Source organism: Oncorhynchus mykiss, chromosome 26, assembly GCF_013265735.2.
Source record: "Oncorhynchus mykiss isolate Arlee chromosome 26, USDA_OmykA_1.1, whole genome shotgun sequence".
Taxonomy (NCBI): Eukaryota; Metazoa; Chordata; class Actinopteri; order Salmoniformes; family Salmonidae; genus Oncorhynchus; species Oncorhynchus mykiss.
Window position 1 is genome coordinate 28642601 of NC_048590.1, and position 27870 is coordinate 28670470.

The following is a 27870-nucleotide window of genomic DNA, read 5'->3' on the forward strand; positions in this document are numbered from 1 at the left end:
CTGGTCCCTCCCATAGACTCAAAGCCCTCAGACCGATCCTAGAAAAAACACAGTTGTTTTAACTCTGGAGCATAGTAAACATGATGAGATGGTTGTTCAACAAAGTGGTTGGATTTTTCACAATGACTGTAATTGCTTTTTGAACTGTTCAACTCTTTTGAAGATATAGAGCCTGCTCACCATTACAACATATATTTTCACACACATGCAGTGAATATGATCCTCTAGCAGTTTGTCAGATGAACAACATGGGTTACCCTTGGGTTTAGATCGTCTAATTTAAGGTTTCCTAAACTCGGTCCTGGGGCCCCTCTTGGGTGCATGTTTAGTTTTTTTGCTCTAGCACTACACAGCTGATTCCAACTTATCATCAAGCTTTGATTATTTGAATCAGCTGTGTAGTGGTAGGGCAAACAATAATACATTTTTTAACTGAGTACCTTTTATTTGTCTCTGAGACATGATCACAGAAACTGTTAGTAACGTAGAACTCATAAATGACTGTTTCGGTGACTGGAACTGAGGATAGGCATGACTTCAGTTTGTATCCACACTCCTGTGCTCCTCTCAACGTATGTGTCCTGGAGCACAACCTAGTGGTCACTGCATTACTGTTCCATGGCGAAAGGGAAGGGGGATACCTAGTCAGTTGTAAAACTGAATGCATTCAACTGAAATTTGTGTTCTGCATTTAACCAAACCCCTCTGAATCAGAGAGGTGCGGAGGGCTGCCTTAATCGACATCCACGTCTTTGGAGCCCGGGGAACAGTGGGTAAACTGCCTTGCTCAGGGACAGAACAACAGATTTTTACCTTGTCAGCTCAGTGATTCGAGCCAGCAACCTTTCGGTTACTGGTGCTCACTATTCCACTGATACTAGTTATGTTATTAGTACCTGTACATCTTCTCATGAAGTACTGCAATCTAGCTGTATAATTCTGTAAAGCATAGGTGACGTTCTATACAGCCTACTACACTTACACCCTTACACACTTAATAACACATTAATATGATGAAGTATTACCTTTCCAACCCTATCCTCCTTATCTGAATATGTCATGCACAGTAACCTGGTTATTCCAGAATGACAAGAGATCGTAGTCTAGGAGACAAATTAACCAATCAATGCAGATATGAAGTGAAACATTTGGATAGTGTTTGGCCTGAACTTTTTATCAGTGGCCTGTTGGGTACAGAGAGAACATTTAACTTAGCAGTGTTTGTTCTACCTGGGGTCTGTAAGGCCACTGACTCTGGCCATGTGATTGACCACTCTGTCTTTCCTAGGGGGGGCATTGTCTTATGGTTTAACCCCCCTGTCCTGGAGCTGAATAGGACTGACCACTGGCCAGCAGCCCTGGGTGGGGGAAGGGTTCCCCTATTCTCCCTGAAAAGGCAGAGTGATGGATAGAGGAGCTCCTCTATTGTGTACCTCATTGCCCTGAGAAGGGCAGGAACTGACCTAGGGACTGGGCTCCCAGCACTCAGCATCTGTCGCAGAGCTCCACAGCCAAACCTCAATGACCTCTCAGCCATGCTCTTTCTGATCCAGCACTCTCACAGCCCACTGGTTGGAGAAATCACACAGCCTCTGGTTCAGTGTAATGCCCCCCAGTGGACAGACACACTCACTTCCACTGTAGGTCACATTGGTCAATTTGAGGTGAATGTCTATGATATGATGTATACTATACCCATAGGTTTACAGTGAAAGATATGTAAATGTTTGTTATTTTTAGACCCAAGGAAGAAGTACCATGTGAAGCTCCTGGCGTTCAGTTTCATAGGAGATGGCTACCAGGCAGACCAGACTATCAGCACCCCTGGATGTGTCTGTAAGTTCTTCACTTAATGCAAGCAACCATTGTCTATAATGATAGATGATAGTTATGATAATAATGGTTATCAATCCTTCGACGCATGAGTACCTCTAGCATTCTTTTTTTTTCTGTGTGCATCAGCGGTCCGTGATCGGATGGTGCCCCCTCCGCCACCCCCTCACCACGTGTATGCCAAGGCCAACAGCTCGTCTGCCGTGTTCCTCCACTGGGGGCGTCCAGCCTTCACCTCCAGCCAGATCGTCAACTACACCATCCGCTGTAACCCTGTGGGCCTTCAGAACGCCTCCCTGGTACTCTACCTGCAGACGTGAGTGTCCTATATAATACCTTCCTCTTCATAGTCATTTAACTGGATAGAGGGTGCTTAGCATGGTCATCGAACTCAGGATGGCACTTAGTACAGATTTAAGAATTTGCAGGTCAATTGCCAAAGTATTGGATCTGATTAATAATCTCCATATACAGTATACAGTTGAAGTCGGAAGTTTACATACACTTAGGTTGGAGTCATTAAAACTTGCTTTTCAACCACTCCACAAATTTGTTGTTAACAAACTATAGTTTTGGCAAGTTGGTTAGGACATCTACTTTGTGCATGACACAAGTAATTTTTGCAACAATTGTTTGCAGACAGATTGTTTCACTTAATCACAATTCCAGTGGGTCAGAAGTTTACATACACTAAGTTGACTGTGCCTTTAAACAGCTTGGAAAATTCCAGACAATGATGTCATGGCTTTAGAAGCTTCTGATAGGCTAATTGACATCATTTGAGTCAATTGGAGGTGTACCTGTGGTTGTATTTCAAGGCCTACCTTCAAACTCAGGGCCTCTTTGCTTGCTTGACATCATGGGAAAATCAAAAGAAATCAGCCAAGACCTCAGAAAATATTGTAGACCTCCACAAGTCTGGTTCATCCTTGGGAGAAATTTCCAAATGCCTGAAGGTACACATCAGTACAAACAATAGTATGCAAGTATAAACACCATGGGACCACGCAGCCGTCATACCGCTCAGGAAGGAGACGCGTTCTGTCTCCTAGAGATGAACGTACTTTGGTTCGAAAAGTGCAAATCAATCCCAGAACAACAACAAAGGACCTTGTGAAGATGCTGGAGGAAACCGGTACAAAAGATTCTATATCCACAGTAAAACGAGTCCTATATCGACATAGCCTTTCAGGTTATGCTCCAAAACCGCCATAAAGCCAGACTACGGTTTGCAACTGCACATGGGGACAAAGATTGTACTTTTTGGAGAAATGTCCCCTGGTCTGATGAAACAAAACAGCATCATGTTGTGGGGGTGCTTTGCTGCAGGAGGAACTGGTGCACTTTACAAAATAGATGGCATCATGAGGTAGGAAAATTATGTGGATATATTGAAGCAACATCTCAAGACATCAGTCAGGAAGTTAAAGCTTGGTCACAAATGGGTCTATTAAATGGACAATGACCCCAAGCATACTTCCAAAGTTGTGGCAAAATGGCTTAAGGACAACAAAGTCAAGGTATTGGAGTTGCCATCACAAAGCCCTGACCTCAATCCTATAGAAAATGTGTGGGCAGAACTGCAAAAGCATGTGCGAGCAAGGAGGCCTCAGTTACACCAACTCTGTCAGGAGGAATGGGCCAAAATTCACCCAACTTATTGTGGAAGGCTACCTGAAACATTTGACCCAGGTTAAACAATTTAAAGGCAATACTACCAAATACTAATTGAGTGTATGTAAACTTCTGACCCACTGGGAATGTGATGAAAGAAATAAAAGCTGAAATAAATCACTCTCTCCTATTATTCTGACACTTCACATTCTTAAAATAAATAGGATCACCAAAGACAGGAAATGTTTACTAGGATTAAATGTCAGGCATTGTGAAAAACTGAGTTTGAATGTATTTGGCTTAAATGTATGTAAACTTCCAACTTCAACTGTAAATCCATTTTTATCACTGTGGTTCTCCTCTACAGTGCTGAGAAGAACATTCTGGTCCCGGACTTAGAGCCCAACACCAGGTATGAGTTTGCTGTCCGCCTGCACCTTGACCAACTCTCCAGCCCCTGGAGCCCTGTGGTCTACCAGAGCACTCTGCCTGAAGGTGAGCACCAACATGGCTTCATACAGCAGCACATGCTGTATAGATGAATAGAATATACTCTCAACCTTTTTTGGGCTCCGATGGTATTTCCTAGCCTACTGAAATAGAATACTTAGGCACAATAATTCCAGTGTCTTAAGACTGCTTATCTCACCAGGACTCTCGCAGTCACGTATCCATAAGGCTCTGCGTTCTGCAAACAAATCACAACTAGAGCGCAATCACTTGACAGATCTTTGCCAATGAGCTCTCATTTTCCCTCCAATGGTGTTTTGCTCATGAAAGGATGAGAAAGACACAGGAGCAAATTCATTGAACTGCTCAGTAGTCTATATGCTCACTCACTGCATTATTACACATCTCTAGGGAAAGGGATCATAAGCAAGGGCCATAGCTTGTGAGATGTAGTTGTCCTTTTGAGTGACATCAAAGAACCTACTCTGATTGAAATGTCGCTATGGTGTAGGCCCTGGTTCAAACTTACATTTTCAGTATTCCTCAACTCATTACCAGTAACGAAGAGCAATTTTTTTGTTTATGACAGTTGTACATCTTCATCAGCGATTTAGCCTCAGGGGTAAAACTGGCATTTCTTCCTCCTCAGCACCTACTCTGCCACCGTCAGGTGTGAAAGTGACTCTGATCGAGGGCGACACAGCGCTGGTGTCATGGAAACTTCCAGATGAGCCCAACTTGGCGGTGACACGTTACACCATCCTCTACGCTTCCAGGAAGGCTTGGGTAGCTGGAGAGTGGAAGATACTGCAGAGAGAAGGTGAGCCAAAGAGGGAGAAAGAGAGAGATGAGCTACAGCCTAAACTGGGCTGCAGAGACAAAGAGCCCTGCCCCAGCTCCACACCATACAGGCCACTGGAAATCAACTAATTTCTTCCTCCCTTCCATTTCTGTATTTGTTACTAGTCCTTGAGATCTCTGGTTGTTCTTAGATAACCCCCTCCTGTTGTCTTACCAATCAAAGGATGGATTAAATACTTAGTTGTTTTTTTAGCATTGGGTGGGGTATGATCTGTCTTTGTGGCTTTAGGTCCAATATTCTCCTCAAGATTATAATCATTCAACCTGAAACACACTGGTCAAGAGTGCTGTAGTCACTATGGACTACTACCATATAGTTAATGTGGCCATAGCAACACACACATATGTTTTGTGTACCCAAAGGCCTGACGTGTGGCAGTAAGTAATACTGGCCAGCTGTGAGTGTCCAGCTCCTGGGTAAAGAACAGATTATGGGTAGCATAAGCGTAATTGGGAGCAGATGACTCCAGGAAATGTGAGGCATCTGATCTTTCCTAAGCCACAGGTGAAGGGGTCAAAAGTGAGGCTGTTCACAAAGTCATCCTGCCTTGCTCCAGCCCCCCACCACTGTAAATCAACCCTGTCACCCCAACCGTTACTGCTGAGACCTCAGTGGAGCTGGGTGGTATGGGGGGGGGGTTAGAGCCCTCTGATCCCTGACCCTCTGTCCTTTGCCTGAGAATCTGGTCACAAATATCCCCCCATATGCCTCAGGTTATGTTTTTTTCCACTGAATTGTAAACCCCTGTTCTTCATGAGTCAGTTGAAAACGGAAGAGAGGAGCAGAAAAAAAATCAGGCCTGACATATTTCCTCCAGTTCATTTATTTAGAGATGAATTTGAACAGCTATATTTATTACCACGTGGCAAATGGCAACACTGCAGCGTGTTGAAACAATATTCACATGTCCATTTCCTTTTATTGCTGAGGCTCAAATGGGTTGACATAGGTCACTAATCACTTATTTCTCGGTGATAGGGAGCATCACCATGGCTCTACTTGAGAACCTACAGCCGGGGAACATCTACCTGGTCAAGGTGTCTGCGTCCAACGATATGGGAGACGGGCCGTTTTCACACACCGTGGAACTGGCCGTGCAGAGCGATGGCTCCACCTCCGGTCACAACCCCAGGCGCTCCCATGGCTCAGCTACAGGTTAGTGACTAATGTGGTGCATACTTGGTCTTTCTTTCATTGACTTTCATGACAGGATTCCTCTTGTTGTCGTCACTTGACCTACTCGATGTAATTCAAATTCAATAGCTTGGCCTGCAGCCTTGGTCTCCTGCTAAATGATTTACACTGTAATACATCTCTGTGAATGTCAGGGGAGGTGATTGCCAGTTGTATTGATTTTGATACACAGTGTGGAGATGTAGTACCCACACAGAGCCTAGATAAGAGTGTATGTCTCCAGTGGCTGTCTCATCACTTGTGACAACTGTCTTGCAGTGTTCTCTGGTGGCTTCTACCACCTGGACCAGAAGTCAATGACAGGGATCATCGTGGGGGTTTGCATTGCACTGATCTGCATCATCATCTGTGCCTTCATCCTTGTCTGCAGAGGCAAAAACAGGTAACCATTTTAACAGTGTCAGTGTGATTTTTGTTGTAATTTGATATGACATTACTTTTCTGACTGCCCATTGGTTTGGATAGAACCTCTGCTGTTATTTCTATATTAATATTGTAGGATTGTTTGACAGGAAATCGTCAGCTACTAAAGCCATCAGGCAGGAGGCTGGTCAGGTCCCCTCTGCTTCGGTCCACCTGGGCTCTGAGGGCCAGGCTGAGAATCCTGATGTCATGGTGCCAATGATGAGAGCAGACCACTTCATTGATGCCAAGGTAAGGGGATATGGCTGTTACGCCCTTCCTTTCCGCTAACATTTCCTCTTGCATTACGTCTCCAAAGTACATGGAAAATAACCAATGTAGACAGATTCAGAGATTTGCAAATTTAATTTCCAGGGTGGAACAAATTTGATCATCAATAGCCTCGGACCAGTTTATCCAATCACTGAGAAGAAAAATAAATGGTTTTCCTTCAGAAATCAGAAAAAAATGAATGCTAAGAAAAGCCAGGTAAGAAAGATAAAACAAAAGTGTTCAAGTAACATAACATTAATTAAATAGAACACAATAGGAAGTGACCAGCAGCTATTCCTCCTTTTATCAATATGAATTCCCTTCGTTCACCCTTTCTTACTTACTCAGATCCAGAGGAAAAGCCATGGAATCTGCTCGTACCAGCCAGGAGCAACAGTGCTGTGCTACGAGGATGAGTCTCTGTCGTCACCCAACCAGCCCACCTCCCTGCAGGTCCTGTTTGGTCCACCTGGTGACACCGAGGGCTCCTCCAACAGCGACGGCAGCCACGAGACAGGCGACTCGGGCCGTTACTCTCACGACGACACAGAGATGACCAACCGCACTGCGTCTCTGAAAGAGGAGGGGAGTGGGGGATCAGGCTGCAGTCCTGCCCAGGAGAGTGAGGGTGAGCTGGGGGAGCAGTCTCACCTCGACCTGGAGATTGGAGATTCCATGGAGAAATCGTGCAACCATCATCACGATCAGGCCCCAGACAATTCCAAGCCTGCACTTTCTCTCTAGCAGTCTGTGTGACCTATCAATCTCTCAACCCTAAACTCACTCCACTGTTCTAAAAGACAATGAGCAGTTATCCAAAAATCCAGGTCTTTGGAAGAACTGGGCTCTGGTTTGGGTTCTGGTGATTTTTATCAAAGAATCTTCTTCTAGTGAATGTGTACTCATTTTATTTTTATTCTAAATGTTTGTATGTGTTTGAAAGAAATCTCACCCACCATGAATGTTTCACGAGATTGTCAAAAATGTGAAATGTGACTGTTACATTTCTGACATTATTTAAGAGTTTATCACTGGAGCAAAGTGTAGAGTGAGCCCTTCTTTTTCTGATTATCTACCTCAGTTTACCTCTCGGTAAACTCCAACTATATATTTAATGATAATGACTTATACCTGAGTTATGGAAGGGGTCTCTTCGTTTATGGAACAACTAATGCGTCCTGATGGCAATTTGTTTTTACTAGGTCAGACTAGTCCCGTATTCATTTTCCTCCTTGTTTGTAATGAAGTATGGGATTGTAAGGGTACTGCAGATCTCACTTAAAGCTTTGTCGTTTTATTTTTATCACAGGTTAATTGGACTATTTCTCAGGTTACTTGGCTATGGTAGATTAAGGACCAGTACAATTTACTACATAAAATTGCTGAAATTCAGTAATAAGCCAGTATGACACTTTTCAGGTTATCCATAGTAATAATGGTTAAGATTTTTTTGTCAATGTGCAGTTTTCCTTGCAATTCCTGTTTTATACTACCTCTTTTTAAGCATTATTTTGTTGTGTTATTATTCTCCTGAACTCAGGGAACTAGGTTTAGTACATTTTAAAAGCCATGTGTAATGTTCCATGGTTGACTGACAGGGTATCTTCTTAGTGCTGAGCTGTTTGTTGTAGAGGGTAGTTGTCATAGATCTGTTATGAATGTATCTCTAGAACATTGTCAGTTACGGTTCAGAGCCTTGTGATGTCCTACTCACAGGTGGAAAAACCTGTTTGAATTCAGTTGGAATTATGTGTCTGTGGTATGGCAGGCTATCTTTTTGTTTATTTTGGGAAAGAACATACCAAAAATGCTTGTGTCGACGCATTTCAATACAGCAGACCTTAAAAGCTTTATAAATGGCCTTAATGGGGAAAGAGACCCTCAGATGTCGGAGACAAACAGAAAGGCTCCTATACCAAAGTCCGATCCATCTGAGGTCCAACTCTTTGACACATGGGGATGGGAGAAGTGTGAAGAATGATTGTTGAAAACCAAAAGCGTTAAATCAGTGCGATGGAAGTGAATGAACACCAAGAAAACATTTTATCACTAAAGATATCTATATTTTTATCTACGTTTATGTACTACTGAGTACAGATGAGTTACTTTTTTGTTCTTTAAGTAGTTGATACTTTACCATAGAGTAGAAAAATAAGTTTAGCACTTGTCAGATTAGTTTGATTTGTTGATCACAGCCAATGTGCAGCGGTGACTGATGCTATCATACAAAGTAATTGTTTGCTCCCTCTGATTGTTTTTGATCTCTCAGTGGGCCCCTGGGAAAATTACAATGAGTTTTTTCTCATGTATTAGACCAAAAATCGATCGCCTTGCACATGTGTGCCCCCTTTCTGTGACCAACTGAGTTGAGATGCGGGTTCTCTCAGAAAGTGCCCCCAGGATTTTGGGCCCTTGATAATGGTTAAAATGACAATAATCAATGTCATGCACACTAACCAAATCACCCTAATATTGGTTTTCTTTAGAGCTTTACTGTTGCAACTAGATGTGTACATTGTAGGGGGAAATTATATGCAGAGCTAAATACAGTATATTATATTGATTCTCATCCTACATTGCAACAGTATTTTCAATCAACGGATTTCCAGCTAATAGGATGACGGTTTGCATGAAGTGTGACACAATCAGTTTTACTTTCTTTTGAATGGCAAACAATGTATACCAAAGAATTCAGTTCACTGTTGCTCATTGGCAAAAGATCCATTTAGACTCATATCTTTGCATGATATTTTCTCATTTTATATGGTTCCAAAAGCTTTATCTCCATTTAGGTTTTGATTACTACTTAATAAATGGGTGTCTATTAGACCACAAACCAAGATGAAAGTTGTACACCGTTAGTGCTTTTAAACGTGCATTGTTTTGTCATTGAAGCAAAAAAGACATTTCTCTACATTCTTTTTAACGTTTTCCTCACTGGAGGAGAAATATATATTATTGTTATTTCTATGGGGTTTCGTATACCCCAGTTGAGAAAGTACCAACTGAATTTAGTTTTTTCCTAGATGCCTAAAATGTATTAATCTTTGATACGAATGTGAATACCCCTTTAAACTGTTGTAGATGAGCATTAGTCTGAAAAGCTGTGTTAAAATGTCAAGTTCATATTGTATATGGAATATTTTAGTTGTTTTTGCTTTTTATTTACATGTGTAATCCTCTGCATTGTTATAATGCCCAGTGACTGCAATCCAGCTCTCTGATAACAACTAAAAACTGGAATAGACAAGTTATTATTGAGCAGTAACAGTATTGTTCGTCTTTTCAATTGTGATAAAGAGTAACCATAGAGTTCGCATTCTTATATATGTTTTCAGAATCCAAATGTTTGAGAGGGTTCTGCATTCTCGTATTGGTTGTGAATGTCCGATAAGTGATATACCGTCTTCTACCTCAGGTTCCTCTTCCAGCTTTTGATAGAGATGTGATGGATGCTATAGTCAGAGGGGGTCAGTGTTATGCAAGAGATGGAAGAACGAGTGACGCAGATCCAGTCCTGTGTCTCTTTAATTTCAAGAGTTGTGTTCTCTTTTTTTATTTTTCATGTGAATATAAAGGGATAAAGTGGAGCACTTGGTGTGAATCATTATTCTCTGGTGCTCCGAGTCCTCTTTACTTCTGCAGTCACGCTTTTTTGTAAAGGCTGTGCTGATGGCTTTAGCTGCAATGGTGGAGCCCTGTGGGTCATTTACAGTTAAACTCAGGGGAACCCACAGCTGCTTCACAGTTGTAGTGAGTAGCTTTGGGACACAACATTGGGAGTCTGTGTAACCAATACACAGACTCGCATTGTTGTGTTTCAAAGTTATAGTAAGAGCAGGCACATGCCTTGAAATTGAATGTACCTTTTGTCATTATTTTGTGTTAATGTTTTGTTTTCCTTTTTTCTGTTTGCTCTTTGATCACACACCAACAGCTTTTCTTGAAGATATTCAGGCAAGCCTTGGTCCTTACTACAACTTTCTTCATGACGAAAATGTTAGCCTACTTGTCCAATTAAAGTTACAAATAAGTTAAACAAATTATTCTCAGAATGACTGATTCTGAGTTTAAATAAAAATAAACAATGTGAACTTTCTTGCACATATTGGTATGTCTGTCCTCATTGTTACTCTAATACAGTTTAATAGTTTTATAATGATACTCTAATATTTGTTTGTATCAGTAGTTTTTATAATAACCTTCTTTGTAACTCACACATTTGCCATAGTTGATCACACAATGCATATTGCCATGAATTTTTGTTTGCTATTAATTCTTGAAGGTGAACTTGGTGGTCTCCATTGTATCAGCGTGTGGTGCATGGAAGGGAGACATGAGGCTTACCTGGAGGGTCCATGTATGTTTCGTGATTTTTGTTATTGTAGCCAATACAGTAAGTTAAAATAAGCCTTTTTATTAATATGGTTTATAGCTCATCAACATCCTTTCCTGCTGACTGAAAGGCAGACGGATGCTATTCTCTTCAATTGTGAACACGGCTTTTGCTACGACAATTGGCCTACATCTATAAATGTATACAGGTGTAGGATCTTAATTTGATCAGCCTGTTGTGGGAAATTTCCTGCACAGCAGAAAATGCAAACTTGCAATGTATTCAAGGTTTAAAGGCTTCTAAAGTTTGTAATTTCTACATTAAAATGTCAGACTTGATTTGCTCTAACAAAAAAGGTATCAACCCTTACAACACTGTCAGTTAATTATAATCCACACAATAATTCACATTGTGAGAAAATAAGTTGATGTTCTGTTTTTCACTCTCCATTTTCACTCGGAAATCAAAATAACAAAACGTACACAGACCCTGGAGTGCACTTGTAAGGTCATGTCCTTTGGTCCATTTTGTGACAATGGTTGTCTTCCCCACCGGACATTTGGGGCCAAAGATTGAAGGCTTCCTCTTGTAGTCAGTTAAAGGCCCCTCTGGCATTATCTTCAGTTATTACAGTCCATCCAATCATTGGTCTTCCCTTATCTGAAAAAGCAGCAATTAATTACTGTTAATGGATGAGAAAAGTCAATACATGGATTGTTTAACCCCATGTGTATGACAGTAGAGCCTCTGTTTGGAGAGATCTGTAACCTACCCAAAAAAATGGTGTCCATATATGGCTGTGAAAAAGAAACAAAAAAAATCTATAGTGTAGCCTAAACAACAACTTTATTTTAATTTAGTAAAAAAATATATTTTTGTAAATTCTGTAGCCTATTCCTACAGTAAAAACAACTTTTGAAGTGTGTAGAGAAGTTAGGCCTATTAGGGCTGCAATTCATCATGACTAAGGAGATAACACTTCAGAAAATGAATAGCGCTAAACTCATCCAAAGAGAGTGGTAAGTATGTAATAAACTTCAAATAAACAGTTATTAGACAGACCGATATTGCCACTAAATATCCAAACTGGACTTATTAGCTTCCGCCCCAGTCGAATCATTACATCAGCGGTTCATCACAATACACCGACACTTCTGACGGAGCGGCAGTGCAGACACATTCAACATGCCAATGTGGAGGGGTCTCTGTGCTGTCACACAAAGGTTCCGTTTGTCAAAATCTAATATTAACCGTGCTTTACAAGTTCCAGTCATGTGCCACGTGGAGAAATATGTGACAATGATACAATGTTAACAATAATTTCCCAGCGTGACACAGGATATCATGAAGTTGAATTTGTCTGCTCCTCCCAAACTTTGCAAGCGATTGCAGCAATCCTCGTCACACAGATAGTTGTGATTGCTCCTGGGGGGAGAGAGCGGTCGGGTACTGTTACCTTTTCAGCACAATTATGCAGGTTTAAGTCATGTAAGAAGCTCTGTAATGTCAAAAGAACAGGATAAAGATACCTTCTCGCTCAAAAGAACCCGAGGTAATGCGCGTTTTCGATATTTTTCCCTTCCTGCGCGTGGTATGTTGCTGTCTGTGGGGGCACGACACGCTGCACACAAGTCTCGACCATAATTACGACGTTGAAGGAGCTTATCGGCCTACCTCAAGGCCTTTGAAGTATTGAATGAAACTCCAAATAATTAGACAGCGCTGGCATTTTCAGTTGAAAAAAAAATATCGTAAACTATCCAAATCTAATTTACCTTGCTGACGTGGAAAGTTCAACAAAACTTTCACTATCGGAATGTGTTCGCAAATTTGGAACTGCCACGAAGTTTTTTTTATGTAGCCAGCTGAGGTTTTCTTATTGCCGTGAACGATATATGAAGTGCATTTAGTTAACAGACTGTCTGTTTTACCTCTGTGGGACAAATTATGTTGCATAAACTGTAGGCCCTATTTATTTATAACAACAAGATATAGGCTACAGAAATTGAAAACATTGATGATCATTCATCACATGCGCCAGTAGTCTACTGTAGGCTATCATGCAAGAGCTAGCCCACTGTTTTGCAATGTATTTATTTTTTATAACAATTACACAAACTAGCCCACCAAAGGAGAAGATTTGGGTGGTTTTAATAGCATTGAAAAACGGTTACATGTTTGACATATTTACAGGGCTGTGTGTATAGGCTAATAGATAAGAGCCCAGTATGACCCCCCCGCCCCCCCCCCCCCCCCCCCCCCCCAGACCCAGTAGATAACAGATACCAGGCAAGTATGACCCCAACCCAGTAGATAATAGATACCAGCCATTGTAGTGACATAACAATCCAACACGTCTTTGTGATTGAGCCTTTAATGTACCTTTGCATCCTTGAGGAGCCTTTTTTGGAGGATGTTGGTTATCGACCGTGTATGAAGACTGGGAGGCTGTCAGGAACTCTATAGACCAGGGTTAGGCCCCAAATGGCATCCTATTTGCCTATTTAGTACACTACTTTAAAGGGGTGAGTTACAGAGTTCTACTGTATTGATCTACTGTGGTAATATACCCTGGAGAGGAGGAGAGGCTACTGCTGAGTACTGGTAATTTGGTTCTGGTTACCAAGTATACTGACTATACCATACTTAGGTTACATGAGTTTACAGCTTGCCGCATATCATAGGGGCAACTTGGACAACGTGATAGGGGCAGCAAGCTGCCAAACATTTTAGATTCTTCTCAATGGAGAAGATTGGACCATTCAAATTTGGTTAAACTACATGAAAACAGTGTGCAGCCAGCCTCTCTTATAATTTAATCCTGACACTGCTTGTACATGGACTTCACGAAGGTGTAGGCAATAAGCCATTCATGAGAAAATTAAACAAGTTCTGTGTTGTTCAACATATTGGCATGCCACAAGTAAGTTTTCTATACAATGTCTGTCAGAGTGAAAAGTGTGCCTTGTAGTTTAATGGGAAACCTGCATTTTATATGGCTGGATAACATTTTGTGTGGTTTTCCTTCTCAGGTGGAGATGGTGGGCTTGATGATCTAGGAGGGCCGGGTGTTCTGCTGGATAGCCCAGACAAGAAAAAGTGCAAGTCGAACGCACAGGTCAAATTCAATAGTCTAATTTTCTGAGATTCCCTTTCTTTGTATAGGTCAAAAATCTTGTGGTTTCCAATATTGACCAAACTCATTCAGTCTTGTGGTTTCCAATATTGACCGAACTCATTCAGTCAAACAATGTTATTTCAAGACAAAACTAATATGCTGCTCAATTATTCATCAAACTTTTGAGAAGTTCTCTGAATGGCTGTTGATAGTCAAGTGTTTGATGCTGCTTACATAGTTCTGTAACAACTACCTTTATCATTGCCTTTTCATGTGTGTCCCCAGGCTCCTTTCTTCGCTCCCCTATCGGAGTATGCTCCATCACCAAACCGAAGTGCCGACCACCTAGTGGCTGCTAATCCTTTTGATGACAACTACAACACACCATCTTTCAAGCCTCTGTCCTCTGGGAACCCATATTTTGGCAACCCGCACTACCCTGGCTGCAGTGGCTATGGCCCGCCCAGGATGGACCACCTCATGCCCAATAGGATGCCCTCTTCTTACAGGGGTCCCTACCAGACACGAAACCAGCTCCACCCTTTTGCCCAGACTCAAATGGGCATGGGGTTCAATCGACCCCCCGGCTTTAACTATGGTTACCATGAAAATCCCAATTATGGTAACCATCCACCATTAAACAACAACAACAGTATCATGCCACTTCCACCCAATCAATCTTTCAGACCAGGTCCCCGTGGCAACTTAAATCAGGTGCATCTGCATAATGTGACCCAAAGCACTTCTCCTGACATGGGCCCGAGCTTTAGATCAGCAGTCATCCCAATTGGGAATCCACCTCCCCGACCCGGCATGGACTCTAGTCCCGGTTTTATTCGGCAGCAGCAAAACAACAGCTTTGCCCAGTCCAATACACCCACACCTAAACAGGACATGAGTGAAGTGGTGTCAAGCAAAAGTACATCCCAGAATACATCTCCACGGAAACGAAGCCATGGCTCAGAGGAGCTCATGGGTCAGAAAAACTCTGTCGACCTGAAATCAAAGAATAGAGGCGCCCTGGTCTGTCAGGGTGCAAGTCAGCCTAACACCACAGAGAAAATCAACGGCATCATCCATCCCAATAATGATTCCCCACAGTCAGGCAGGCACATGGAGGCAGCCCCCCTGGAGCGGAGTAGAAGCAATGGAGGTGGTGGTGTGGTCATCAATAAGACACTGATGCATCCCAACAGGCCTAGCCACTCCTCCACAGAGCCTGTGTTTCCATGTGGAATATGCCTGAATGAAGTGAATGATGACCAGGAAGCTATCCTGTGTGAGGCCTCATGTCAAAAATGGTTCCACAGGGTTTGTACTGGAATGACTGAGACAGCTTATAACCTGTTGACAGCAGAGGTGTCGGCAGTGTGGGGCTGTGACATCTGCATGGAGGAGAAAGGGGCACAGCTCCATAGAACAAAGGAGGTAACAGGGCAGCCAGCAGGGCAGCAGCCAACAGTTAACAGTGAGTGATATGGTCATGAATATGGGCCATCAGTAACATTATTAATATACTGGTTATACTATTTCCTTTGCTATACTTCCTTTGTTGGTGATTTTTCCTTACGTTTTTACGTAGGGTTTACGAAGGGTTACATTTTTACCATTTTGTTGTTTTATTTGAGATTTGGTATAATTTGGATAGCAGTGTCTGTCCCCTGCTTAGACCGATGCAAGAGCTAGACTGAAGTTCTCTTCCCTATTTTTGGGCAGGTACCATTGGCCATGTTGACCACAATAATGTCATTCTCTTAACAAGGTCTTTACTGTTTCGCTCAACTTTCCTGGCCTATGGTTTATATAAGTTATTATAACATCAGTATGAGTAAGCTATCCGGAAAGGTTAACTGATTGACGGATGCAAACGTATTCAACGTTTTAATCATATTTTTTTCAACTGTTGTTATTGTTTGACAGATTTTGAGCAGTATGATTGTTTCCCAAAACATTGATAGTCACAGCTGGAGTGGTGTTCCAAAGCCATACACCTGTACTGTATGCTATACAACCAGAATTGGATCTGATACATTTTGTATAAATGATTCGATACATGTGGGTCGTTCCACCAATTCGATGCCTTTTGAGGTGTATAACTTGGTGAGTAGAAAAAAAACTTTTGAAAGTAACAGGGTTGAAGATGTCATCTTAAATCAGACATAAATCACCTTGTGACGGGGAAATTGAAGTTGTGTGTGCAACAGGGAGGGGCAATTGAATGCAAGCGCAAGAAAAAAGTATAAATGTTCCAAAAAAAATGTGCCTGTTTAATCTATCTATGGGTAACAGGGTTAACGTGTTATGCTCGTGTTATGCTCCCACAGAACACCAGAAAATGGCCAAAAAGAGTAGAACCAGCTCACCTGATTTTACAATAGGATTTGACTATTAGATGTTCAATCTTTCTTTTCCTTTTTTTTAAAGGAATCGTTTCACAATATTAAAACAAAAGTTCAGTTCACATAACAGGGTTGACCTTAAAATGAATGGCAGGTTGTTGTTTTTTTACCTTAAAATTATTCACCAATCACATTAAATCATCTTCAAAAAATGACTTTGTCAAAGCAAATAAAATAACTAGGGCTTTACAATGATGGTTTAAACTTGGATAAATCTTAGGGTTTTGTGGGTTAAATTCTTCCTGGAAGTCAGAGTGCACAGAGGAACATGTCAAAATGCAGAATTTTGGCACTTTAGCAAGTCTTCATTCATATAAAAAAATCTGATTTGTTGAATTCTCCATGTGGTCTATATTAAAGGGCACACCTTTGAATATAACAGGCTTTTAAAATTCAATATTGATGCACAATTTCTACGTAAAATACCAAAGGGACGCAAAAGGCACTCATTTTGTGGAACGATCCATGTATGTTTTTTAAACTGTTGATATTGAATGTATTTAGAGCCTTAATGAAGTTACTTTGTAAAACAGTATACAGATTAATCTCATTTAAATTAACCTATTATATAAAAGACATGTATAATGCTCTAAAAATGTTTTTAGTATGTGTGCACTTTGCTTTAATTGTAGTATTTTTGCGCAAACATGATGCATTTAAATCAACAGTTCTTTATATTTTGTTTTCATTTTGGAAAGGTAAAATAATATGATAATTAGTACTAAGAGACATGCTTACTGCATAAAGGGAAAATAAGCTTGGTTCAAAATAAACTTCTTTGTCAAAATATAGTTTCAAGCATGGCTTCCATTTTTGCTAATAGGGAAGGCAGTTTTAGAAGTAGCTTAAAGTAAACTAAATACACTGCTCAAAAAAATAAAGGGAACATTTAAACAACACAATGTAACTCCAAGTCAATCACACTTCTATGAAATCAAACTGTCCACTTAGGAAGCAACACTGATTGACAATAAATGTCACATGCTGTTGTGCAAATGGAATAAACAACAGGTGGAAATTATAGGCAATTAGCAAGACACCCCCAATAAAGGAGTGGTTCTGCAGGTGGTGACTACAGACCACTTCTCAGTTCCTATAATTCCTGGCTGATGTTTTGGTCACTTTTGAATGCTGGCGGTGCTTTCACTCTAGTGGTAGCATGAGACGGAGTCTACAAACCACACAAGTGGCTCAGGTAGTGCAGCTCATCCAGGATGGCACATCAATGCGAGCAGTGGCAAGAAGGTTTGCTGTGTCTGTCAGCGTAGTGTCCAGAGCATGGAGGCGCTACCAGGAGACAGGCCAGTACATCAGGAGACGTGAAGGAGGCCGTAGGAGGGCAACAACCCAGCAGCAGGACCGCTACCTCCGCCTTTGTGCAAGGAGGAGCAGGAGGAGCACTGCCAGAGCCCTGCAAAATGACCTCCAGCAGGCCACAAATGTGCATGTGTCTGCTCAAACGGTCAGAAACAGACTCCATGAGGGTGGTATGAGGGCCCGACATCCACAGGTGGGGGTTGTGCTTACAGCCCAACACTGTGCAGGACATTTGGCATTTGCCAGAGAACACCAAGATTGACAAATTCGCCACTGGCGCCCTGTGCTCTTCACAGATGAAAGCAGGTTCGCACTGAGCACGTGACAGTCTGGAGACACCGTGGAGAACGTTCTGCTGCCTGCAACATCTTCCAGCATGACCGGTTTGGCGGTGGGTCAGTCATGGTGTGGGGTGGCATTTCTTTGGGGGGGCCGCACAGCCCTCCATGTGCTCGCCAGAGGTAGCCATTAGGTACCGAGATGAGATCCTCAGACCCCTTGTGAGACCATATGCTGGTGCGGTTGGCCCTGGGTTCCTCCTAATGCAAGACGATGCTAGACCTCATGTGGCTGGAGTGTGTCAGCAGTTCCTGCAAGAGGAAGGCATTGATGCTATGGACTGGCCCGCCCGTTCCCCAGACCTGAATCCAATTGACCACATCTGGGACATCATGTCTCGCTCCATCCACCAACGCCACGTTGCACCACAGACTGTCCAGGAGTTGGCGGATGCTTTAGTCCAGGTCTGGGAGGAGATAGCTCAGGAGACCATCCGCCACCTCATCAGGAGCATGCCCAGGTGTTGTAGGGAGGTCATACAGGCACGTGGAGGCCACGCACACTACTGAGCCTCATTTTGACTTGTTTTAAGGACATTACATCAAAGTTGGATCAGCCTGTAGTGTGGTTTTCCACTTTAATTTTGAGTGTGACTCCAGACCTCCATGGGTTGATCAATTTGATTTCCATTGATAATTTGTGTGATTTTGTTGTCAGCACATTCAACTATGTAAAGAAAAAAGTATTTAAAATGTTTTTCATTCATTCATATCTAGGATGTGTTATTTTAGTGTTCCCTTTATTTTTTTGAGCAGTGTATATTTTCAAATTGTTTGCTTTTCTCATGTAGATTTGTCTTATTGTTTAGAGAACTTTTCATTAAATTCAATATTGCAATACTTTGGTGATTCAACTATTTTCAAAATGTAAACTCAAACATTTTGCCCCCTTTTTCAGGACCCTGTCTTTCAAAGATAATTCGTAAAAATCAAAATAACTTCACAGATCTTCATTGTAAAGGGTTTAAACACTGTTTCCCATGCTTGTTCAATGAACCATAAACAATTAATAAACATGCACCTGTGGAATGGTCATTAAGACACTAACAGCTTACAGGCGGTAGGCAATTAAGGTCACAGTTATGAAAACTTAGGACACTAAAGAGGACTTTCTACTGACTCTGAAAAACACCAAAAGAAAGATGCCCAGGGTCCCTGCTCATTTGTGAGAACGTGGCTTAGGCATGCTGCAAAGAGGCATGAGGACTGCAGTTTTGGCCAGGGCAATAAATTGCAATGTCCGTACTGTGACAGCACTACAGGGAGACAGGACGAACAGCTGATCGTCCTCGCAGTGGCAGACCACGTGTAACAATACCTGCTCAGGATCGGTACATCTGAACATCACACCTGCGGGACAGGTACAGGATGGCAACAACAACTGCCAAGTTACACCAGGAACGCACAATCCCTCAATCAGTGCTCAGACTGTCCGAAAAGAGAGTCTGGACTGAGAGCTTATAGGCCTGTTGTAAGGCAGGTCCTCACCAGACATCACCGGCAACAACGTCGCCTATGGGCACAGTCCCACCGTCGCTGGACCAGACAGGATGGTTTTGTCTCACCAGGGGTGATGGTCGGATTCGCGTTTATCGTCAAAGGAATGAGTGTTACACCGAGGCCTGTACTCTGGAGAGGGATCGATTTGAAGGTGGAAGGTCCGTCATGGTCTCGGGTGGTGTGTCACAGCATCATCGGACTGAGCTTGTTGTCATTGCAGGCAATCTCAACGCTGTGTGTTACAGGGAAGACATCCTCCTTCCTCATGTGGTACCCTTTCTGCAGGCTCATCCTGACATGACCCTCCAGCATGACAATGCCACCAGCCATACTGCCTGTTCTGTGTGTGATTTCCTGCAAGACAGGATTGTCAGTGTTCTGCCATGGCCAGTGAAGAGCCCGGATCTCAATCCCATTGAGCACATCTGGGACCTGTTGGATCGGAGGGTGAGGGCTAGGGCCATTCCCCCCTGAAATGTCCGGGAACTTGCAGGTGCCTTGGTGGAAGAGTGGGGTAACATCTCACAGCAAGAACTGGCAAATCTGGTGCAGTCCATGATGAGATGCACTGCAGTACTTAATGCAGCTGGTGGCCACAACAGATACTGACTGTTACTTTTGATTTTGACCCCCCCCTCCCCCCTCCCTTTGTTCAGGGACACATTATTCAATTTCTGTTAGTCACATGTCTGTGGAACTTGTTCAGTTTATGTCTCACAAATATTTACACGTTAAGTTTGCTGAAAATAAACACAGTTGACAGTGAGGGGATGTTTGAGTTTATAATAAATATTTCCTGCCTACTTTCTATGGGAGTACATTGCTCAAGTTAGGCTTCGGCCCATCAGACATAAATGTTGGTAGTTGATATTGTTCAGAGATTCGTTTTCATATGGTCAGTCATTTAAAAACAAAAATCTAAATCTTCTATAAACCAAATCAAAACTACTGATCAAAACTACTCAACAACTTTTTAAACTACTCAATGTGGCATTGTGAATAGTACTGTGCTCAATTTTGTATAATGTAATTGTATCAATGTTTGCTTACTTTTTGATCTGCTACAAACAAGCAGTTTATATTTACTGTTGATTCAGTGCTAACATCAGGATCAACAGCCTTACAATTGTTTTAATACATCATCACTTCTAGATATTTTGCTTAAATACATCAAGTGAAAAAACTGCATTTGTATGTTGTTGACTGTTAATTTATTAGCCGTTTGTGACGAGGCTGAATATTGTGATCAAAATATTGATAATGTTAATAGGAATAATATATTATTACCCCATTCCTAATGAATTGAGAATGGTTAAATTTAACACAAAAATGGTCATGTACCAAAATTTTATTTCATAAGTACATTCCTTACAGAACAACAACTCCACTTACATATCTCGTTGTTTGCAAAGTGCAGTTAGCTTGATTTTCAAGCTCATTTTTTCGTATTAGATGATTGACACCAGATGCCTTATTTTCTTGACATTTTCAAATGTTGTTTATTAGTAAATGTAATGTATGAATAACCTGTATGTTCATTGTACATGCACATTAAGTATTTGTATTTTCCCACAACGATTGGCCACCAAAAAGGATATAATTTTCAAATGAGCACCTGATTATATTACCTTTAGGATATTGAATGTACCGGTACATGATCTCAAATGTTAATTTCACTCATAGTTACAACAATTTGATTATGGTTTTATGAAAATTGTGCAGAGGTATAAAAAAAATGGCAAACAGGGCTCAATTGCGAGGTCTGGTAATAGATTAGATATGAGCCTCTGTAACATGAACAATATGGTTTCATTTCTTCAATGACCTAAAGCTTCATTTGTTAATTTGTTTTGTATTCTGTTCTTTATAATGAATGTATGCACTAATATTACAAATGCCACAAACTCTTTTTCTAAATTAACAAAGATTTTATTGCAAAACTTATTTTAATAAATACAACTTTGAAATTGTGTCTTCGCTTTCATGTGTGAAAATGTTGGGCTCTCAGATTTACACCTTCAAAACAGACCTTAAAAAAATAGCCCATTAGAGCACTAGGAACACGACATCAGAACATTTAGAACTGTCAGATATTCTTTGCTTCAACCTTTCAAGTCCAGCTGGGCTCTAGGATCTGAAAGCAGGTTGGCCTGGCAGTGGCCCTTTAACAGGAGATCAACTTTGAAACAGGAAGTACACCAATCGTTCGCGGAAACAACTTTACTTCTTCCTTGGCAACTGCCAAAGTTGTAGCTACCACCACACACTCACAGCAATTTAGCAAATCAAAGTTAACTATAAATTGGTTTGAAATGCCTTTGATTGTCAAAGATTACACATGGACACAGACAGAAACGATTGTTTACATAAATGTACCATTAAAAGGAGTAAAGGTTGGGAAAGTAGATATCTTTTCCACAGACGAATATCTGAAGGTAAAGGTTTTTTGGAAACTAGTGCCTACCTAAATGCAGTAGTAGATGGACAATTGCTTTGGTAATCAGTTTGCTTTGGTTTGCCTCCTTCATTTGAGGTACATTTCCCCACCATTTTTATTTGATTTGCCTCCTTCATTTAGGTACATTTCCCCCCGTTTTTATTTGAAGCCTTCCTGTCTGAGCCGATAGATGATGACAAAAGCACAGCAAAAATTGGAAATGGAGTTGCAGTTTTCACATTGCAGAAAAAGGAGGAGAGACTGTGGGAGCACCTTGTGATTAATAACAGTAAGTCATTAGCTAACAGCAATATAGATATGAGTCTAATTAGCTATGTAAGCGATAATCGACGAGGGGCTATGTATTTGAAAATATTAAATGACATGGAAGACGCGCTAGCAGAGTGAAATAAACCTTCCATGGAGTTGTATTATTTTCCAGAGAACGCATTGAGAGCCCCAAGTTGATATCCCTTTTATACCATGGCTATACTTTTGCTGGAAATGTGTTCAACATCCACTTAAGTAGCTAGCAAGTTTACTAGATAGGCTAGCTACAGTAGTTGTCTTGGTAACTAAACAAACAGACTTGCTAGTTTAGCTAACCAAACCATCAGTCCTAGCATGCTATTATTGAAATCGAATTCAGCAATGCCAATAATGTTTTCAATTCTACTTTTACTCTCAAAAGCAGCTCAAAACATAGAACTTGTAAGAATGAACTAAAGCCATTGAATTCTACCTTGCTGAGATACCGTGTGCCTTATAGGGAAATAATGCACGCTCTAGAATGCCCTTAAAGCCAAACAGAAACAACTATTCAACAACGCCATGGACATGGGTATAAAGTAGCTGCAATACATTATGCAGAGTAGTCACAGTATTTGACAACTTCATTGTATGTATTACATTTGTCCCTGATTGGTATTATTACACAAAGAAGATATTATAAGGCTCTTGTTAGTGTATGTGTTTATCTGTTTTAGATGACAAAGACAAATCGAGAGAGATCAGGGAAAGAGCACTCTTGAAAGCCCAGGCAAAGCTTGCTGCTGAGTCGAAAGCCAAAGCCACGAAAACACAAGAAGAAAGAAAATATGCACTGGAGACCATGATGAAGGTGATACATTTGTAAAATATATTCTCTGAAATTTGTGCTAAGAATACATCTTAATTTTCAGTTATTTTATATTTTCAGCTTGAAGAAGAGGGGAGAGCCAAGATCCAGAAAATGAAGGATGATGAATGTGAGAAAGCAACAGTACAGTTGGAGGCATGGAAACTGAAGCAGAGGCAAATAGCAGAGGAGGAGGCCCAACTAAAGCTACAAAGTCAGAGAATCAAGGTTGACAAACAAAGCAAATCAGAAAAGATGCATGTACCCAGAACATCAGACCAATGCAAGGTCAAGCATGGTAAATAAAACTCTGGTACAATCTAATTGTACACTCTGCAATCATAAGTTTGTTGATTGGTTGAGTATTCCGTAATGAATATCATCTGCTTGTTTCTTACATAGATCAGAAAAACCGTGTTCAATCAATCAGCAAGAAAAAACAGGTGGATTTGCCAGCTCCAAGATCCACAGGCAACATTCAAATCAAGTTCACACCACGAGTGTTTCCCACGGCTCTACGAGAATCAAGAGTACCAGAGGAGGAAGAGGTGTAAACTCATTTTTCCCTTTCCACTTTCAAGTATTAACCAGTTTTTTTCCATCAGAGAATCTTTGGAACTGTGGTTTATTAAAGAGCAATTCCGCAACTTTTTGACCTCATATCCATTATCTGCAGCACCATACCAGTGTCTACATACTGTATGTTAAAACAGCACGTTTCTATGATCTGTGGTTAAAAAGATAAGAACTGTCCTAAAAATGATTCTCTGTGACATCACAGGGTAGGATTAAAAGCCAGAAAAACTGATTTTCAAAACCTGCACAGAGTTTCTTGCCAGAGGGAAGGTATATTCTTTCTCCCCACGTCACTGGGAATTGCAGTGTTTGAAAATCACTGTTTTTAAAATGTTTTCACTTTTGATTATGACGTTGGGTAGAACATTTTAACTTAAACGCGCCATTTTCACATATGTAAATGCTGGTATTCTGCCGGAGACAATGAAAAGTGGTGGAATTTCCCTTTAAGTATGGGTATTGATTGCTTTGTCTTTACTTTAAGCTATGGGCACGGGATGTGTTTGTCCATTCTCAGTTCCATATTGGGAGGTAGCATCATGTTGTGTTTCATTAAAAAAAAAAAAAAAACATTTTATCAAGCCAACCCAATCATATGAATGTGTTATTTTGGAACAGTGGCTTCAGAAGCAGGCCGAGGCCAGAAGGGCAATAAATGTAAACCTGGCAGAGCTGAAGGACCTGACAGAAGAAGAGCGGAACCCTGACTGGTTAAAGGAGAAAGGAGAGTAAGTAGGCTAATCTTGTCAAAATCAGTGATTATAAGAACAATGAAGCATAGCGTTAATATTAAATGTCTTCCCTCCATGTTTTTCAGCAAATTGTTTGCAACAGGTAACTACTTGGCTGCGATCAATGCTTACAGCCTTGCCATAAAGCTTAACAGAAAGATTCCTGCCATGTATTCAAACCGTGCTGCTTGTCACTTGAAACTAAGGAATCTTCATAAAGCTATTGAGGATTCCTCTTGGGTCAGTATTCATCTTCCTTGTGTAAATGTTTCCTTTTACTCAACAGCATTGGTAAAAGAGATTGTTGTATAGAACATGACATTACAATGTTTCTTCATACACACAATCTTTCATTGCAGGCACTTGATCTGTTGACGCCACCTGTGGCTGGCAATGCAGGTGCCAGAACAAGAGCTCATGTAAGACGAGGCACAGCTTTTTGTGAACTGGAGCTCTATACTGAAGGTCTGTGCAACATCAACTTGGGCATTTCTCAAGCTTTATGGCTCCCCTTTTGCACGTTCTATTTTAGTTTTAGACCTCATTGTTATTCATACTTGGACAAGTGAAATGCAGAAGAGAATACTTTGCACAATACACTGCATCTCAGTGCTAGAGGTGTCACTACAGACACCCTGGTTCGAATCCAGGCTGTATCACAACCGGCCAGGATTGGGAGTCCAATAGGGCGGTGCACAATTGGCCCAGCGTTGTCCGGGTTTGGCCGGTGTAGGCTGTAATTGTAAATAAGAATGTTATTAACTGACTTGCCTAGTTAAATAAAATAAAAACAATGTAAAGATTATGTACTGTAGCTCCAGAGATGGGTGTTTTGTACTTTACCCTCTAACACCGACCTCTGCTGGCTAAAAAGTTGATTATTTAGTTTGTTCTGCCCCGAATGACAAGCCGTCTGGCCTTGTGACTGAAATAATGCAGCTGTGGATATCCTAGGCTAGGAAGTAGGGATAGCTGGTTAAGCAGCCTATGCCTACCATGGCCGGTGCAGTCAGCTAAACTTTTTTTCTCTCTTGGAAATATTTTTATAGGTCTTCAAGATTACCAGGCTGCTTTGACAATTGATCCTCAAAATGAAACTCTACAAGCTGACACACACAAAATCAGACAAATCATCCAAGGGAGTGCACCCTGACCTGAATGATATTTTTTAATACATTCATATATATTTTTGCAATGAGGAACACTACAATGAATGCTGATAGCCCACCTGTTCAGTGTAGCCTAATGTGTTTATAGTGATACAATAAAAAAGTCAAACATTGTAACTTGCTTTACGTAACCAGCTATTAGTGTGTTTCTGTATGTCACAAATAACATAAGTGCAAGTAAAACTATGCTTTACTTTGTGTGTAAGTAGAATGATACAACATGCATATTGTAGAACTTAAATGTACAGCAAAAATGTATTTTCAGGACACCAATCATTGTCAATGGAGTGAAGGTCCACCAGGTAGTTTAATCAACACCAAGACAATGTTACCATGTCAATCAAATCAGATAGTGTTTTGCAAATTAGGGCAGTCATATACCCTGCTTCGATCAAGACTTGTATTGAAGGAGTTGTCACGTAACATCCCACAGTTCCCAAGGTCTTCTGTGAATCTTTGTGAAAGTGGGTGGTAGGTACATGGTGATGATTCAAATGTTGGAGGACTAATGCCATAGTCACTTGAGGTGGTCTTGTAGAAGGGGCTTTGAGGCTTTGCCCATGGCACAGGAGAATTGTTTTTAACCACTGGGGTCATCATACATGAGAAAACAGGATTCCCAGGGTTTGCACACAGGGCTCTGCTTTGTTCCTGCTGTTGAGGAGCAGACATTGTTGCCAAGGCCTACCAGTCTACCTAGAATGTCAGGTGATAACAAAAAAATATATCAAATAGTTCAGGGTTTCCCAAACTCGATTTTCGCAAAATATAAAAGATGATGGATACTGACAAGATACTGGTCTCTCCGCCCTAACAATGGGAGTCGTTGTCCAAAAAGCAGCAGGCCTATCCTTTTTTTTTTTTATTATTGGTTGATACATCTCATTATTTTAATACTTTAAAAAAAAAAATGTAATATGAGGGTTGTTGACGCCAATGTAGCAAATAAGCCATACATTTTTTGTTGTTGACAAAACTCGACACTCATTATACAAAATCTCCTTGCCTGGTGGGCGACAGACTTTCAGCCGAGTTGGGCCTAGCTATCTCTTTGCGTCTTCCTCTCTGAATATCAACATGCCTTATGACTGTTTTTCCTAAACTCGGTTCTGGGCCCTTCCCCCTTGGTGCACGTTATTGTTCTAGCACACAGCTGATTCAAATAATCAAAACTTGATGAGTTGGTTGTTTGAATCAGCTGTGTAGTGCTAGGGCAAAAACCAAAAGACCCAGGGGGCCCCAGGACAGAGTTTGGGAAACCTTGTTATATGAAACGCTACAAGGTTCAGACAAACTTTGTAAACTCCTAAAGTAAGACTTACCTTGATAGTTGGTTGGTGAGGACAGACCTCTGTCGTGGATTCAGGATGTTGGTTACCGTAGCTACCCTCCTTTGCGACGGTTTTGACGCGACAGTTGATGTAGATGTACTAGATCGGAAGGATCATCCTCCTTGCTTCATATCTCTTCATTCTAAGCCTTGTGTGTATTATTATACAAACCTTACATAAAGTTGGGCGTATTGAATAAAGACAACCCACTGACATATAATCATTGCAGTAGACTAAAATCATGAGTTTAGTATGTTGGTTTACATCTACCCATGTATTTCTCAGTTGATCAATCACGTGATCCAGAGACCATAGTATACTGGGAGCTGTAGTTTCCAACTTTGGCAAACGACGTGCTCACTTCACGCAAACTCATAATTAAAACTAAACTTACCCCTCATTACGTTACACGTTCTTCAGCTTCGCAAAGGTCTGTTGTTATTAGCGTCATGACAGCAACATTCGCGTCCCGGTGGCAGCATTAAGACTTCCAGTTTTCAAGTTATTCCTTCAAAACAAAAGTCTGAGGTAAACGCTATCTGTATGATTTTTTTTCAGCTTTGCATAGCCATAGTGTATCACGTCAAAATTGTTATCATAACTACACCAGGGAAAATCTGAACCAAAGAGAATTACTACTCTATAAGATAAAGAATATGTTTTAATATGTAATTGTATAGGACTGGTTCTATGCTTTTTCTTGGTTCTTTATTTATTTATTTTATTTTATTTTACCTTTATTTAACCAGGTAGGCAAGTTGAGAACAAGTTCTCATTTACAATTGCGACCTGGCCAAGATAAAGCAAAGCAGTTCGACAGATACAACAACACAGAGTTACACATGGAGTAAAACAAACATACAGTCAATAATA

At 41.1% G+C, this 27870-nt stretch overlaps 3 protein-coding genes and 2 long non-coding RNA genes across 7 annotated transcripts in view; 3 read left to right on the plus strand and 2 right to left on the minus strand.

Moving 5' to 3' along the window:
* LOC110506550 (protogenin A) overlaps positions 1-9410 on the plus strand; it is a 38842-nt gene extending 29432 nt beyond the window's left edge. Inside the window, exons 11-19 of the mRNA XM_021586253.2 lie at positions 1741-1836; positions 1963-2149; positions 3815-3942; positions 4547-4717; positions 5738-5914; positions 6212-6335; positions 6466-6607; positions 6731-6844; positions 6977-9410. Of these exons, the coding sequence (XP_021441928.2) occupies positions 1741-1836; positions 1963-2149; positions 3815-3942; positions 4547-4717; positions 5738-5914; positions 6212-6335; positions 6466-6607; positions 6731-6844; positions 6977-7372 (1535 nt within the window). The 3' untranslated portion in view covers positions 7373-9410. The remainder of the gene's footprint in view (positions 1-1740; positions 1837-1962; positions 2150-3814; positions 3943-4546; positions 4718-5737; positions 5915-6211; positions 6336-6465; positions 6608-6730; positions 6845-6976) is intronic.
* A 1521-nt stretch (positions 9411-10931) lies between these two features.
* On the minus strand, positions 10932-12827 carry LOC110506552. The gene is made up of 3 exons (XR_002470993.2): positions 12494-12827; positions 11737-12389; positions 10932-11624 (listed from the first exon to the last, which is right to left on the minus strand). It is a non-coding gene; the product is annotated as an uncharacterized LOC110506552 (long non-coding RNA).
* On the plus strand, positions 12240-17375 carry LOC110506548 (pygopus homolog 1). Of its 2 annotated transcripts, none has more exons than XM_021586249.2 (3): positions 12240-12410; positions 13997-14082; positions 14368-17375. In XM_021586249.2, the coding sequence occupies exons 1-3, from the start codon at positions 12272-12274 to the stop codon at positions 15556-15558; spliced, it is 1416 nt and encodes a 471-aa protein (XP_021441924.2). In that variant the 5' UTR covers positions 12240-12271; the 3' UTR covers positions 15559-17375. The 2 variants fall into 2 exon arrangements, with proteins under 2 accessions (XP_021441924.2, XP_021441925.2); XM_021586250.2 differs by having other exon boundaries at positions 12352-12516.
* A 4446-nt stretch (positions 17376-21821) lies between these two features.
* On the plus strand, positions 21822-25840 carry dnaaf4 (dynein axonemal assembly factor 4). Its single transcript, XM_021586251.2, has 9 exons — positions 21822-22071; positions 22215-22362; positions 23060-23193; positions 23272-23488; positions 23593-23738; positions 24385-24494; positions 24584-24737; positions 24857-24962; positions 25547-25840. Exons 1-9 carry the CDS (start codon positions 21949-21951, stop codon positions 25648-25650), a joined length of 1242 nt encoding a protein of 413 aa, XP_021441926.1. The 5' UTR covers positions 21822-21948; the 3' UTR covers positions 25651-25840.
* A 99-nt stretch (positions 25841-25939) lies between these two features.
* Positions 25940-27500, minus strand: LOC110506551. 2 transcript variants are annotated; one of them, XR_005039663.1, is made up of 3 exons: positions 27392-27500; positions 26989-27145; positions 25940-26362 (listed from the first exon to the last, which is right to left on the minus strand). It is a non-coding gene; the product is annotated as an uncharacterized LOC110506551 (long non-coding RNA). The 2 variants fall into 2 exon arrangements; XR_002470992.2 differs by lacking the exon at positions 27392-27500 and having other exon boundaries at positions 26989-27378.
* Positions 27501-27870: the final 370 nt, after the last annotated feature.